Raw genomic sequence first — 17,130 nt, forward strand, 5'->3', positions numbered from 1 at the left:
CATCAACTTACCAGAGAGCTTGATTACGTTTTGCAACAGTTCGGGCTTACCCAATTCTCCAGAGGCGCGACCAAACCAACTGCGTATTACTGATGACGACGTGCTTCACCCACCTAGGTCATGCACGCTTGTTTCGGTGGCCGCCGCTGCTCAGTTTAATGCCGAAGGAGTTGCAGACCAGATAAGCTTGCTGCTCTTCACCCACGGTATTTCCGTCGCACGAGGTATCGTCAGAGTTGCTGCTGGACGCACAGACTTGCTGCGGACCAATTTCAGTGCTGAGCGTCGGCACCTTCCTAAAGGCACGGCGGTCGCTTACTTCGACGATGTCGTAGATGCCAAAGGCTGCTTGGCGGTAGTCGATGAGTTGCTAAATCTTGATTCAGCGCCTGTTCTGGACGTTAGCACTACTTTGCAGAAACACAACCGACGCAGACTCCTTGAGCTACTGGCCAAATTTCAAGACTGCTTTTCGACAACATCAAAAGTTGGCCGAACGCCTCTGACTAGGCATAGAATAATTACCAACGAAACGGCGAGACCTATTCACCAGAACCCTTATCGCATGGCTCCAAAAGAACGTGAAGTGATACAACAGCAAGTAGACAGAATGCTTGAAGATGACGTCATTCAGCATTCACAGAGCCCCTGGGCGTCACCTGTAGTCCTTGTTAAGAAAAAGGACGGCAGCCTGCGCTTCTGTGTGGATTACCGGAAGCTAAATAAGATGACCAAGAAAGACGTATATCCACTACCGCGTATAAACTCTCTGGACAGACTTCAACACGCTCCATACTTCCCTTCAATGGATTTGCAGAGTGGATATTGGCAAGTCGAGGTGGACCCAAGAGACCGCGACAAGACCACTTTTGTAACACCAGATAGGTTATATGAATTTAAGGTCTTGCCATTAGGTTTGTGCTCAGCGCCTGCTACCTTTCAAAGACTCATGGATACCATGCTTTCTGGGTTGAAGTGGAAAACATGCTTAGTATATCTGGACGACGTCATAGTGTTCTCCGCAATGTTTGACGAGCACCTTGAGAGACTTGAGGTGGTATTCCGAGCCATACAGTCCGCGGGCCTGACGTTGAAGCTTGAGAAGTGCCACTTCTGCTACGAAGAGCTGCGATTTCTTGGTCATGTCATTAGTTATGCAGGTTTTCATCCCGATCCTGAAAAAATCGCAGCCGTAGAACAGTTCCCTATGCCGACCGATAAAAAGGCTGTCAGACGCTTTCTCGGCCTCTGTGCATATTATCGACGATTTATTGCAGACTTCGCACGCATGGCATCACCGTTAACTCGCCTCATGAGAGAAGACGTCACCTTTGAGTGTAATAACAAAGAGGAAGCTGCTTTTAACTATCTTCGCCAGCGACTACAAACACCTCCAGTCCTTGCCCACTTTGACGAGAGAGCCCCTATGATGCTTCACACCGATGCTAGTAATGTTGGTCTGGGAGCTGAGCTTGTGCAGCAGCAAGAAGGCACAGAAAGAGTAATCGCTTACGCAAGAAGAACGTTAACACGCGCTGAGGCTAATTACTCCACGAATGAGAAGGAATGTCTCGCTGTGGTATGGGCGGTTACAAAATTTCGTCCATATTTATATGGCCACCCCTTCAAAGTAATTAGTGACCACCACTCACTGTGTTGGTTAACAAATCTTAAAGACCCTGCCGGCCATTTAGCGCGTAGGAGTCTCAGGCTGCAGGAATTCGATATGGCAGTCATACATAAGTCAGGAAAGCGACATATGGACGCCGACTGTTTGTCCCGTTCACCCATTGAGTCGGCAACTCTACCCGAGGAGGAGGAAACATCATTTCTCGGTGTCCTCGACACGACCACCATTGCGCAGCAGCAACGTGACGACGCTGAGTTGCTTGGCTTAATTACCTACTTGGATGGCAGATCTCTGAAGGCATCAAGAGTTCTCGCAAGAGTGTTGTCATCGTTTTGTTTACGGGGCGGAGTACTCTACAAAAGAAATTTTTCGTCGACGGGATCTGCCTATCTCGTCATCCCAGCAGCCCTGCGCACCGAAGTACTGAAAGCATGCCACAACGAGGTTACCTCTGGCCACTTGGGTTACACAAGAACGTTGGCCAGGGTACAGAAAAGGTATTACTGGCCAAGATTAACCACAGCCGTGAAAAACCACGTTCGTACCTGTCTCGACTGCCAGCGACGCAAGTCACCACCAACTAAACTAGCTGGCCTCCTGCAACCCGTACAGGTCCCAATGACTCCATTCCACCAGATTGGCATGGACATTTTGAGCCCACTCCCTACTTCTACTGCAGGCAACCAATGGGTTATCGTTGCGACAGATTATCTGACCCGTTATGCCGAGACAAAGGCTATCTAGAGAGGTACAGCAGCGGAGGTGGCAAGATTTTTCATAGAGAATATTGTACTGAGGCATGGTGCACCAACCGTCGTAATCACAGACAGAGGAATCGCATTTACGGCAGCTCTTTTGGATCATGTCTTGATGCTGAGTGGAACAAAGCATCGTAAGACCACCGCCTACCACCCGCAAACGAACGGGCTGACAGAGTGTCTAAACAAAACCATTGAAGACATGCTTTTGATGTACGTAGACGTTGAACACGAAAATTGTGATCCATATATAACATTTGCATACAACACGGCCAAGCAAAAAATGACCCGCATGACACCGTTCCGCCTCGTTCATGGACGAGAAGTACGAACCATGTTAGATGCAATGTTGCCACACGAAGGCGACGACATCGTCCCGGATGCCGACACGTTTACCGAACACGCGAAAGAAGCTAGGCAAATTGCACGTTTATGGATCAGCCAGCAGCAAGAGTACAATGCAGGCTGCTACAATGCTCACCACAGAACAGTCGTCTACCAAACTGGCGACAAAGTATGGGGTTGGATGCCGGTACGGAAACGAGGACTTTCCGAAAAGCTCTTAGGAAGACACTTTGGACCGTACCTAGTGCTGCGAAGACTGAGTGATGTCACTTACGAAGTTGTTCCCAACAGTTCGTATAGTACAAGGCGTCGCCAGCGCCATCCTGAACTCGTTCACGTAGTCCGCATGAAGCCTTACGTCAGCGAGTGATTGTGTGAGACTTTTCTTGAGAAAAAAAAACACTTCATTACAACTTCGCATCGGGGCGATGCTCTTTGAGAGGGAGGCAAATGACAGGTGTCTACATATGGACAAAAACGAAGATGGGGGATGTAGTGGACATGAGTAGTGGACCTATAGCTTCACTCGAGACAGAAGAAGATGATCTTCTGGCTCAGTTGTTGAGAACACGCTGCTTTCGTTGTCTCAAGGTGTACCTGTGTTTTATTCGCGTTGTACCGCGACAATATTAAATTATTAAATTAAATATTGATATTAATTAATATTAAAGATTATCATTAAAACACCCTAACTTGCACCCTGACATCCTAAATTAGATAAAGGAATTTCTCAGTAGCCGATCACAATCTGTCATTATCAACAATACTGCTTCTGAATTTCTACCAGTCGCGTCAGGCGTCCTGCATAGTTTCGTTTTAGGTCCCCTCTTATTCATAATACAGTCGAACCCACATATAACGGCCCCACTTAAAACGAACTTTCACCTAAAATGAACAATATCCACGTGACCAATAAAATATACATTGTTTCAATGACACAAAATCGCACTTACAACGAAAGTCTCCGAGCGCCGCCGATCGGTTACAGCGAATGGAGCCAACACTCTGCCAACTTCCTGGGAAACCACTTTCAACAAGGTGCCCATAGATTCTTATTGTTAAACGCCGACCCAGCCTTCACGCGCCTCTTGTTGCCACTCTCCCAGACTGCTCTTTCTTACACACCCTTCCGTCCTTTGTCCACCCGCTAGTCTGAGCACGCGCATCGCCAGACGCGGCTCGTGTTTTCACACTGCCATCCATCTTTCGAAGACCGGTCGGCTATCTTCCCTGTTTTTGATCGCTGGTACTGTCGTTGTCGTCGCCGGCCTGAAGTTAGCCGACCATTTGCCAACATTGTCTGTATGCGATCGCCTGCGTCTTGGCTTATCGTGTAGTTCTAGTGCACGCGTGTATGGTACCCAACCTACTCTGATAATTCGTGATTCTCTTTTTGTTTGAGACCTGTCCTCGCTCACTTCGCACTCGACTCAACATACCCTCCACACACGTACGTAAGCGTAAAAACGGCTGTTAATTTGAACAAAACGAATCATGAAATATCTAAGTCGATGAGGCCACGCAAACCCGCCGGCGCAACAAAACGATTCTTAGACCATGACCGCCGATTCTTTGAACACAGCCGCGCGCGCTGATCCAGGCGGCCATGCTTAGACCTCTGCGCGTTTCGCGGACCTTTCAAGCGAGCTGCCCAACCTGCCTCCTTCCCGCGTGTTTTAGTTTTCAAGCTCGCCTTCCCACAGTATCCTCACCCCCTCTTCACCCTACCGCAACTCCTTGCCCTTCTGTCCTAAATTGGCTCTCCTCTTTTGACACAACTCGTTTGCCCGTCTCCACCGAACCACGACACCAGCCACGCTGACTCGAATTCAGAAGTTTAGTTTTCCGAGAGGCCCAGAGCTGTACCACGCGTTCTGGCATGTGTGTTGTGTGTGCGTGTCTTGCTTGTTCGCGGTGTGCGTGTGTGGTCAGGATGGCGGTTGGGAGACCTTGCAAGCTTTTTCCTGCCGCTCAACAAAACGTCGAAAGTGTGACCGCTTGGCTTGGGTGTAATCCGCGCGTTGGGTGCCGCGTTGCGAAGCGCTTGCCCATAGCTGTTGACCACGTGGCAACCAACATGCCGCTTCGGGCGTCCCGGTATTCAGATGTCGAGATGGTGAATATTTTGTGGGCGGCGGTGACGACTACATGCATGCGAAACTGTTTTCGCGAGGCCGACTTCTTCGACGTCGGGCCCGATGCCGAGCCTGAAGCTTCCGAAAAGGACCACTCCAGCGGCGATTTGTGGCAATGCGTCATCGACTCCGATCTGGCAGAGGGAGTGGGACATCTCTTGTGATGGTTTAATTACGGCCAATGATGATGCCGACACCACGGAACCGTGCACAGATTAAGGCATTGTGAATTACGTATGCGGCAAGAGTGATTTGGAGGAATCGAACTGCGAGAACGACAAAACTTCGGAGCAAGTGCCTCATACTGCTTATGTCACAGGCCTCGGCGAAGAGTACGCTGCCGTTTGAAATAAACTCGAGACCGCCCTTATCGCTACTGCTCTTTGAAACACGTGCATCACGGACTATTTTGGGCAATAAAGTTTGTGTTTTAACTCGCAACTTTTTTGAAAGCTTTGTTTCACTTACTACAAACCTCGGGATACAGCAAACGGATGCCACGTCAAGCTCGAGATTCTTTATAAGCGGGCTCGACTGTATACAGAAACGATATACCTTCCCATGTATCATCTAACATTCCATTGTTTGAAGACGATTTCGTCCTTTATCGATCTATCATTAACAACAATGACCACATCTGATTGCAGAAAGACATAAATAACATTGAAAACTGCTGTGATCAGTGAATGATGGTCTTGAATACAAATAAATGTAAATCCATGTCGATTTCTCACAGACATAATCATAATCACATTATTTTCACAATTGACAACACCCCCATCGACCATGTCAACTCATACAAGTACGTAGGCATTACAATTACGCATGATCTCCACTGGTGCTCCCATGTGAACATCACTTCATCTGCAAACAAAACTTTAGGATTTTTCAAACGAAACCTCCGCAGTGCTCTTCAACCCTTAAAGCTGCTTGCATATAAAACATTGGTCAGGCCTAAGCTTGAATATCCTTCGCCCATATGAAACCCTTATCAGAACTACCTCAACGACGCCATAGAGTCCGTGCAGAGTCGCGCAGTAAGGTATATTCATTTATTATTCCCATACAACATCAGTGTTTCATCTTTGAAAATAGATTCTGGGTTGGAATCGATGGCTCATCGTTGTCGTATCGTGAGCTTATCATTATATCACAAGTTTTACAACAGTTCACTTCGTCACGCACCGTACATTTCTCCTCCTTCACGCATTTCACAGAGCACAGACCATTCATACAATGTTGCTCACGCAAGTGCGCGCACTGTTGCTTGCTCGTCATCATTTTTTCATCGCACAGCCAAAGACTACAATGACCTTCCTCACCACATCACTTCCATCACCACCCCAACTGCTTTCACTGATGCATTAACAAGATTTTTTTTGTGAACAGTCCCTGTAATTTTTTTTCCTGTTTATGATGTATACCCCACCCCTTATGTAACACCCCTGCAGGGTCTTTAAGGTAAAATAAATGAAATCAAATGGGCTTTCTGGACAATGCCTTTGATGTGAGACAACAACATGTCGTCGAAAGTTGTGTTCAATCCTTCTGTTACAGCACTGTTTTGTGGATGATACCAGCATGTGAAACGATTTGGCATTCAGGTAGGATTGACAAAAACATGTGGGGGTGCTGACACCCCCTGTAAAGTTGTTTGCGCCGCGTGGCGCACATGTCTCGCACAAAAGCCGTAGCTCGGGGGCGACAACCGCCGGACGATAGATGGCGTGTTCGCGTTGAGTACCACTGTTGGTAGAGTGGTAGCGCCGACGATGACGATGAGAGTGGTAGCGCCGACGATGAGGCAGGATTCGGTGGCAGGCGAGAGTTGAGTGAGTCTCTTCTGCGCGTAACGGCTGCCGCGAACGGTTGTCTCTAGCGTGGGTCCTCGGCGCGTGGCACCTTGGGCCTGCGCGCCGGGGGGCCCACGTGGTAAGTCAAGCATTGGTGACGCTGCCTTGGATATGTGATTGTGTGTTTGGTGTGTTACTGTGTTATGTTGTTTGTATGGTAGCATGTTAATTACAATTGATGTATCATTCGGTGGACGATATCGTCGTTGTAAATTAGTTAAATAAATGTATGCATGTTGTGTTTGTTTGCCCCGACCGCTTCTACTGTGTCCGTTCATTCCAAGAGCGTGGCGTGTCGCATGCTCGCTGATTCGTTGAGCCCCCACAAACACCACCAAGAGCAATACGTATGTGGCTGCTCAGCAGTTCACAAGATGTGCCATGGTGGAGAACAAAGTTGTGCAGAATGAATGAGGCAACTTCTTTCGCTAATGCATTGAAAATACGGTGGTTTTAGCGTATCAGTCAAATTATCTACAAGGACAACACTCTATCAATTTCCAGTTCCAGTAAGGTGGACAGCTTGTAGTGACCATCAGTTGCCAGTGCCACAGTGATTACAGTTTCTAGTGTTTGATTGCCAAGTGACACACTCCAGTAACAATTGAAGTTGGTTTATTCTGGTGACAAACATAGCATAAGCAGGTAAAGTGCTGCCAGAGATTGAACTGTGCATGAGGCGCATGCTGGCCATGGGGCTTTCCAGCTTCTTTCTCCCTTTGGCCAGCATCTCCACCAGTGGTTCCAGACAAAGCCTGGTCAGATACACAGCCTTCACATAACAGTCACCACAATTTGTTCATGCGACCAGTGTAAGTAGTTAAGGAACCAGATGGTGTTTAAAAAATGCTACAAGGTTGAGGAACCAAATGTGATGAAATCCTGACTGCCTTTGGATTGTTGTGTCCAAACAGTCTGTATGGTCACTGGTGCCGAGAGCACAATGCAACCACGCATAGCAATGTTTCTTAAAGGGGCAACACCATCAAGTCTCGAGGTGGTAACAAGCTTCTTGTGGGTTTCCTCTGTGTGCAAGAACACTGCAAACTATTGATCGAACACGGAAAATGTTTAGAACACTATAACATTTTATTTTACTTCCAAAGTGTACCTAAATGCTCATTCCCCTTATCTAAGCACATTGCTAGCATGTCCGACACTGACGTACCTCTGTAGGAAAGGAAACGAAAGTTATAGCGATGTCACACCAGATCCGTAATAATGTGAGGGAGCTCTGGACAGGTATGTACAGGCAAAGCATTGCGACTGTTGCAGCTAGAAGCACATTTGTATTGCAGGTGCTTGTGTGGGACATCTCTGCAAGAGCAGACAATACTCAACATGATGCACGTCAAAGCTTTGTGTGGTCATGCGACTAAGCCACCTTCATGGCTATGTCACTGCCATACACGGTGCCCAGAAACCGAAAATTGCCCAGATAAACAAGACAATGAATCTTGGTGCATTCATCATGCTTCTTGGAGCTGTAAGAAACGCCTGCAGCAAAGAATGCACAAACTCAAATATGGTAGCACCATTCTTTTAAGACAAAAGAATATACTCTAGAAAATAGAGACGCTCTTTTTTTTTTTTGAATGACTGTGAACACACTGTGCCATCATTGTGCGCTTGACGTGAAATTAGATTTGTTTTCTGAAAGTAACTAGTATGCCACGATTGTTTATGTTACTTCAATACTTTGGATCCCACGTGATTTGCATGATCTGACGAATGCTCTGTTGACTTTCAGCTGTGATGTCCAGCCTAGCTCTTTTTTGTTTCATTCAAAAGAGATACACGCCACATTGCAAAAAGGAATAGCATTATGCTATAATTTTGTAAGTGAAACATGCAATACTAAAGCTGTCTAATATGATTCCAAGTCGTTTCCAGCGCTTCTCCAAACTCTCGTTGGGGTTCTCCGCTGTTGTGTTTGCAGTGTCAGAATATTGAAGGCACTGCGTCAGGATTTAACATTGCATTCAGATTCAACAGTGTTCCAGCAAGAGGCACCGGTGGTGTTTATATTCGCCATCTTTGAAGTGCACCTCATAAAGCCCCATGCTCTTCGACACCTCCCATTCCTTTCATCTCAATCCAATAGCTTGCAACTTTTGGAACTTGACATTTCTTCGGAAAAACATGAAAGCTAGTTCCAGCTGTAACAAATGTTCTACCAGCCTACCGCACCGGATTTCGTACTACAAAAAAATAAACTGATCTCAACGATCATCTCATAAAGGCACACCGCTAGGGTTCCATGTCGTCAATTAGAGTACTGATTATAAATCAAATATGCAATTGCAAGCTTTTTCACTCACATATCGTTGTTTAACCAAAGTACACTACGCACTCTGAGTCAATTCTACCCAAGTAAAATTTTGTTGCAGTTGCACAGAAAGGAGCAGCACTGACCTTGGCAATGGTATGCACACGGCGCATCATGTTGCGGAACATCTCCTCTTCTTCCTCGGTCAGGGCTGAAATGATTGGCTCCATGCGCCCTGTCTGCAGAGAAGGGAGGCAGAACAAGGACATACATCTGCTGTACCTTGTGCTAGACAGACCAGTTGGTTAAAAGTGATGCATCACACATGAGCTGTTTCGGGCAATTACTAGTAATGCATTACTGATAAACTAGTTACTTTTTTCAGTAACTTGAAACTGTAACTAGTTACTTTAGAGGACCCCTGACAGCTAATGTTTTGTCTGCGACTTTTTACAGTAATTTGTAGCTCTTTGGCTGGTAATGTTCAAATTGAATTGTAAATGCTCTAACGCATTGTATGATTAATGCTAATGCTTTTATTTCAGAACTATTTGGTGTCACATCGAAACGCCTGCCTAAATACCATAAGAAACTACTGCTCCACAGTGGGGCAGCGTGTGAGCCTACATGCATTTAAGCTTTGGTGACACTGAATACGCTGTAGGGGGATCCATGGGCTGTGAAGAATAAAACAATGTGGATGCTTTGAGCATGTCCCTTGAAAAAGAAAAGCATTCCTGGTGTGAGCAGCCAAAACCACTTTGAGAGCAGCTACCAAGGAAGCGAGAGGGGTGACAAACAAAAGTCTTCGCTGGGTACTAGTCAGGGTATTCTGCGCGCCCCGCAAATGTTCAATGATATTAAAAATACTTGCTCGACCTCTGAAACATCACGAGAGGCCTCTGCATACATCAAACCACAGAAAACATCTATCAGACCTGAATACTTAGATAAGCCCATGCCGTTACTTCAAAACCAAATTAGAATATTGTATAGGCAATACTTGTCACTAATAGGAGGTCAGAAGTGGCCTAGCATTCAGGAATTTCAAACAACACAAGCATCTTGAGCAGGGGTAGATTATCCAGGGTTCATTAGTTCAAATGAACCGGCCCCTCTAGTTTGAGAAGGCGCCCCCCAAAGGTCAGAAAAAATGGCCGACTTCGTTGTTTTGTTCAAAAAATTTTGACTCTACTGCTGGATTCCCCTTAAAGAAACAGATTATTTATTTCAATAATCAATATACATGCTTCTAAAAAGCTGTTCCCTGCACAATGTGCCTAATTTTGATCCGCTCACAATTCTGAAGCCTGTGGTAAAAACCTTTTACTCGCCCAAGACCATGCATTGTGTAGAGAAGGAGCTTATCTAGTGGATTGTCACATAGAGCAGCCTGACGAAGATTTTAGCAGCTACGGTCCCACACTTAAATGAAGGCGCATAAAGAGTGATTTCTGTTTAAAATATAATTTAACACACAAAATGAAAATAACCAGTACGAAGCTGTCGCATAGGTATGCCATAGTATGTTTTCAATATAGTGTTAACAATGCACCATGAAATATTTGTATGCTCTGGAACTTGATTCATATGTGGGGTTTAACGTCCCAAAACCACCATATGATCATGAAAGATGCATGCTCTGGAACTTCCTGATTATGCAAGGACTCCGATAGAGTAATCCCAGACAACACAAAATGTCTGGCACGTGGATGTCCCGAAAACAGTGATCCCACTGGGGGCTGCCGATTTGGAGCAACTTTTGGAGCAGTGAAATTTCAGTTTTGGAGCAGTGAAACTTTAGTTTGGGATTATTTCAAAGCAGGTAATCTTGCAATTAGGGGCACTTTGGAGTAGTAAAAGTTTAGTTTTGGATCATTTTGGAATAGGTAATCTTGCTATTAGAAGCAATTTAAAGCAGTAAAATTTTAGTTTTGGAGCAGGTAATATTACTAATAGGAGCACTTGGGCATAGCTATATATTCATAATAGAGCACTTTGGAGAAAAAGTGCCTCAAAAACTTTGATATTAAATGGACACTGACCTACAACAAAGGATCGTTTTAGATTGAAAAAGGCTTCGAGAACATTCATGTCGATCTTTTCACCATCTCAGGTTTATTAATTGGGGAGAAAATATTGGTACTAATACATTTATAAATTATTTCTGAATTTCGTGCTGAAATTTCCGCATGTGATACTGTCACAGAACGAGCGCTAAAAAAGGGCGCGACGCCAAATTCTTGCGATAACGCGCGAAAGAGACGCCGCGAGGTCAAAAGAAAAAAAAAAGAAAACAAACATCCAAGGTCCCCAGGCGCGCGCTCTCCCCGCGGAAGCGTGGCGTCGCAGACGAACCTCCTCACCCCGCATCGGCGGCCCAGCAAGCCCGCGATTTTTCTAGAACGAACGGGGCGTGGTCAAACCGAGTTGAATCATCCTCCGGGGAGGGCAGTCGAACCGTCTCACACCTCTCCCCAGCCTTCGTTGCGTATCGCGCCGACGAAATGACGAGAAATTTCTGGAAGGTGGCGCGGAAGGTAGTTAATCGAGCGGCCGAGATGAGAAATCAGGAGGAGACGGAAGTTAACGCCAGAGCGCGTAGGGATTCCGCCGTGTAGTCGGCGAAGTTTTGGTCCGAAGGGACGAGGCCGGAGGTGAAGAGGATTTCCACCTGAGGGGTGACGACTCGAGCTACCGGCAAGAGTGTGTGTTTACCGCTATCGAGCGAAGACGCGGGGCAACAACTGCGTGTGTGAAGCCGACGTGTTCCGGCGAAGAAGTTGAAGTTTAAAGAGTGGCCAATTGAAGACGGGAGGTTTCCTGGAAGAGAAACTTCGAGGGCTGCGGAACGACAACAACGCTGGACTTTGAGTGAGTGATTCTCGGAAGAGTATCATCTCGACTTTGGTTCCAAGAACTTTGGACTGAATAGGTTTTCTGTCTCTTTAGTCTTTAAGTGTCTTGGTTGTTCAATGCATGCGACTGCATTGTAGTGCGTATTGTTGTCCGTGTCCGTTGTTTCAAGTGTGGCTGATTGTATTGTGTAGTACGTTGATTGATTGGTTTGATTGGTGACATATTGTATGTAACTATTGAGGAGTGTGCATTTTTGTGTATTGCTTTCGATCTGCCATTATTGAGAATATAATTTGTTTATCAACTCTCGGCTCCGACTTGTTCTTTGGGCCACAGCCGGCGTCCGCTGGCGCGCCAAAAAGGACCACTTCTAAATTGTCCACGCTTTCGTGGTGCGGTTCGGGGGGCCGATACTTCGGCCCTTGGAATTAGCCCGGCGATCGCCTCCCTAATTAACGGGACCGGTGTGACAGATACCAAGAATTTTAATGTGTATATTTTTGTTTACTTTAGTGACATTCGCTCTAAGTGATTTCCTGAGACTTAGGTACGTTAAGTTTAGAGTCATGTCAGAAGCCAGTTTACTTTGTTTTTAGTATTAAAGGGCTATGTAGAAACTAGTAAAGAAAACGTCAAAATTTATGAAGTCACGGCAATTGATGCATTAATGCAACTATGTGAAACCATCCAAAATTTCTTTTTGAGTATTTTCTTGCTTACCGAGAGAGTTCTTGTGGCAATCATGGTGATTTTAGAATTATGAAAGCATAATTTACTAATGTTGAATTTCATTTTTTCGAACACACTTATTTCTAACTTCCAGTTAATTAGAACCGACTCTGTGGTCCTATCAAAGCTATGTGCATTCCAATGGGCAAAAACGCACTGTAATTCAAACGCGAAAGCACTTAATTCGGACATACCACACTCCGAAAATGCTCTAAGCACCACGCCCAATCCCACGGCGGCACCTCCAACACATCAAGGCTGTGCGCGAAGAAGGAAAAGAAGAAAAAGAAAGGCTGGGGCGGAATGTTTGCTCTCTCTCAAGTGCATACCTGTCAACCTGGCAACAGAGAAATTCGTCAAACCCCCGAGCAGATGAGAAGGATTACCAACTTTTTTTTTAATTTGTAGCTGTGCTGTGCCTTTAGCGAGAAGCATATTCACCTTTTGCCGTCACTATTTAGTTATTATTACTGTTAATTATTTTCCCTCATTCATGGCACCAAAAAAATATCGTGAAAAACAATGGGGGGGGGGGGGTCCAAACACAAGCGCTAACATCGACGCTGCGGTCTTATGTTGGCTTGGAGTGTCCGAACACGCAAAGGTAAGGTTTTCCATTAAGGTGAGAGTCTGAAAGGGGAAGCACAAATGCTCCCGGCCGAAATTTCAATATAATTACGTCAGAACAACTCGCGCATGTCTTCCTAGGACACACGTCAATGGACGGGACCGCGCAGCTGGCTGCGGCAAAAGCCCCGGTCAAACCTTTGGCTTCGCTCGCTACTAGATTCTTTGGACAGGAATGGCAAAACGGTTCTAGCCTTCTTACGTTTTTACTGCCTTTCATCCTACCGCTGCGTCAGCCACGAGCCTTCAGAGCTCATAAATCGCCATCGTATTGTCAGGTTCCATTCCTCAAGTTTTGTTATCGCCCCAATACGCTACACAATTCTCACCACAGATGTCACGGGCTCGTGATGTGGCCGAAGACAGAAGACTTTATGTTGGGATTCAACTGTTTATTTGGGTGAACCTGTGCCTGGTAAACAGAAAGTGTGATAACAGTAGCAGTCTTGCACAGATAGCAGCGAACGCAGCGTCAGCCATCGATCAACTACTGACAAGCGGCGAAGTGCCTCGGCATTTATACTCTTGCCATAGCATGTTCTAGCCTTATCGCTGGCGGTGACGTAGGTTCCAGAATAATCTGTACCAAGCCCCACCATAGGTTTCGACATCATTGATTGATTTGTGGGCTTTAACATCCCAAAACCACCATTTGATTATGAGAGACGCAGTAGTGGAGGGCTCCGGAAATTTTGACCACCTGGGGTTTTTCAACGTGCACCCAAATCTGAGTACACGGGCCTACAACATTTCCGCCTCCATCGGAAATGCAGCCACCGCAGCCGAGAAACGAACCCGAGACCTGCGGGTCAGCAGCCGAGTACTTCAGCCACTAGACCACCGCGGCGGGGCGGGGTTTCGGCGTCAATCCCAGACTTCCGAACCATAAGCAAGAACAGCCCAAGGCCCTGCTCCTGCAATACCTAGATTGCTTTTCGTCGTCATCGAAAATTCGGCAGACCCCAATCACGAAACATCGCATCTTAACCGAAGAAAATGCCAGACCACTCGGTCAGAGTCCGTACAGGGTTTCGACGAGAGAGCGCAAGGCCATTAAGAGACAAGTTAATGAAATGCTGCGGGATGACATCATCCAGCTGTCAAAGAGTCCATGGGCGTCCCCCGTGGTGTTAGTGAAGAAAAAGGATGGGACCCTACGTTTCTGCGTTGATTATCGCCACCTGAACAAAATCACAAGAAAGGACGTGTATCCTCTCCCACGAATAGACGACACACTTGATCGGCTCCATAACGCCAAGTATTTTTCGTCAATGGACCTCAAGACTGGCTATTGGCAAATCGAAGTCAACGAAAGAGACCGAGAGAAGAGGGCGTTTGTAATACAGGACGACCTCTTTGAGTTTAAGGTGATGCCCTTCAGTCTTTGCTTAGTGCCTGCAACTTTTCAACGCGTTATGGATACAGTACTGGCAAGATTTAAGTGGCAGACTTGCCTTGTATACTTGGACGTCGTCGTCATATTTTCCTCGAGTTTCGACAAGCATCTTTGGCGCCTTGAAGCTGTACTTCAAGCCATCAAGACGTTCGGACTCACACTGAAGCCAAAAACGTGCAGATTTGCGTACGAGGAGCTTTTGTTCCTGAAGCACTTGATTAGCAAGTCTGGAGTTTGTCCCGATCCACGGAAAACAGCCGCCATTTTGCCAACTTTCCGCCGCCCACAGACAAGAAGGCGGTGCGCCGATTTCTGGGCCTGTGCACCTATTATAGGCGGTTCGTGAAAAACTTCGCCCGCATCGCTGATCCACTCACTAACCTTACCAAGACCGACATGGAGTTCAAGTAAGAAACGCTGCAGGAACACGCTTTCCAGGAGCTTAAAAATCGCCTCCAGACACCTCCGTTACTTGCCCATTTCGACGAATTCGCCGAGACAGAAATACACACTGACGCAAGCAGCATAAGTCTTGGCACCATTCTTATGCTGAGGGCTGACAGGCTTGAAAGGATTATTAGTTACGCTAGCCAATCGCTATCCAAAGCAGAAACCAATTATTCCACAACAGAAAAGGAGTGCCTCGCCATCATCTGGGCTACGTTGAAATTTTGCCCATACCTTTACGGGAGGCCCTTCAAAGTTGTGAGTGACCACCACGCCTTGTGTTGGCTAGCTACCTTGAAGCTACCCTTCAGGTCGCCTCGCACGATGGAGCCTGAGACTTCAAGAATATGATATTACCGTTGTTTACAAGTCCGGCAAGAAACACTCCGATGCCGACTGTCCCTCTCGTGCGCCTGTCGACCAACCACCGCCTGACGACCTGGATGACGACTACTTCTTGGGAACGACAACTGCCGACGACTTCGCTGAACGACAGTGGGCTGACCCGGAACTTAAGGACCTAATAAAATACCTTGAAGGCTGGACCGCCGAAGTCCAAAAGGTATTCAAGCACATGCGTCGTTCTTCCTGCAAAACGGTCTTCTCCAAAGAAAAAACTTTTCACCACTCCGAGTCAAGTACCTCCTTGTGGTGCCTTCAGCTCTGCAGCCAGAACTGCTTCAGGCCCTGCACGACGATGCGACGGCAGGGCACCTCGGTGTTTCCCGCACGCTCGCAAGAATACAAGAATGGTACTACTGGCCACGTCTTACCACTGACGTCACTCGTTATGTGAGGACATGCCGGGATTATCAGCGACGCAAGACACCGCCGACAAGGCCAGCGGGACTTCTGCAGCCAATTGAACCGCCTCGCCGACCATTCCAGCAGATTGGTATGGACCTACTGGGGCCGTTACCGACGTCGGCTTTCGGAAACAAATGGATCGTGGTAGCTACCGACTACCTCACCCGCTACGCTGAGACAAAAGCTATGCCCAAATTCAGTGCATCCGAGGTAGCAAAGTTCTTCGTCGAAAATATCGTCCTACGTCACGGCGCACCGGAGGTGCTCATCACCGACAAAGGAACAGCATTTACTGCTGAGCTAACTCAAGCGATGTTGGCATACAGCCAGACAAACCACCGCCGAACGACAGCATACCACCCACAGACACAGCCTCACCGAGCGGCTAAACAAGATGATCGCCGACATGCTGGCAATATACGTCGATGTCGAACACAAGATGTGGGACGCCATTCTTTTGTACGTGACCTTCGCATACAACACGGCAGTGCAGGAGACGACGCAGATATCTCCATACAAATTGGTCTACGGAAGGAGCCCGGCAACGACGCTCGATGCCATGTTACCCAACGTCACCGACGAAGAAAACCTCGATGTGAGCGAGTACCTTCAACGCGCCGAAGAAGCCCGACAACTTGCGCGTCTCCGTATCAAGAATCAACAGATGACCGACAGCCACCGTTACAACCTTCGACGACGCTTCGTGGAATACCAGCCCGGTGAACGTGTTTGGGTGTGGACGCCGAGACGCCGACGTGGACTAAGTGAAAAGCTTCTGCGACGGTACTTCGGACCGTACAGGGTGGTTCGACGTCTCGGCCCACTTGATTACAAGGTTGTCCCCGACGGCATCACGAACTCTCAACGACGCCGATCGCGACCTGAAGTCGTCCATGTTGTGCGCCTCAAGCCGTTTCATACGCGTTAACAAACTGAAACAGTGTTTTTTTTTGTATTATTGTTGTATCGTAATTTATTCATTGTACTTTCTTGCATTATTATTGTACCTTCATCTTTAGTTAAAGCATCAGGACGATGCCTTTTTTCAGAGGGGAGCAATGCCACGTTCCATTTCTTAAGTTTTTGTTATCGTCCCAAAACACCACACAATTCGCAGCACAAACCGCACCTGTAGTTTTCCAGAAGGTTCCGGACTGTAGTAGATCATTTCGATAAGATCACGCCCACTGTGCGAACGGTACAGATTGTTCTGGAACCTACGCCACCGCTAGCGATAGCGCTAAAACATTCGATGGCAAGAGTATAAATGCCGAC

At 46.9% G+C, this 17,130-nt stretch overlaps 1 protein-coding gene across 3 annotated transcripts in view; it reads right to left on the minus strand.

The window, feature by feature from the left end:
• The window catches only part of slgA (proline dehydrogenase slgA), a 351,644-nt gene that overhangs the window by 41,879 nt on the left and 292,635 nt on the right, over nt 1-17,130 (minus strand). For all 3 annotated transcript variants that reach the window (XM_037419347.2, XM_075891047.1, XM_037419352.2), the window contains exon 8: nt 9,137-9,229. In XM_037419347.2, coding sequence (XP_037275244.1) covers nt 9,137-9,229 — 93 coding nt within the window. The remainder of the gene's footprint in view (nt 1-9,136; nt 9,230-17,130) is intronic.

This window comes from Rhipicephalus microplus, chromosome 3 (genome assembly GCF_043290135.1).
Source record: "Rhipicephalus microplus isolate Deutch F79 chromosome 3, USDA_Rmic, whole genome shotgun sequence".
Lineage (NCBI taxonomy): Eukaryota > Metazoa > Arthropoda > Arachnida > Ixodida > Ixodidae > Rhipicephalus > Rhipicephalus microplus.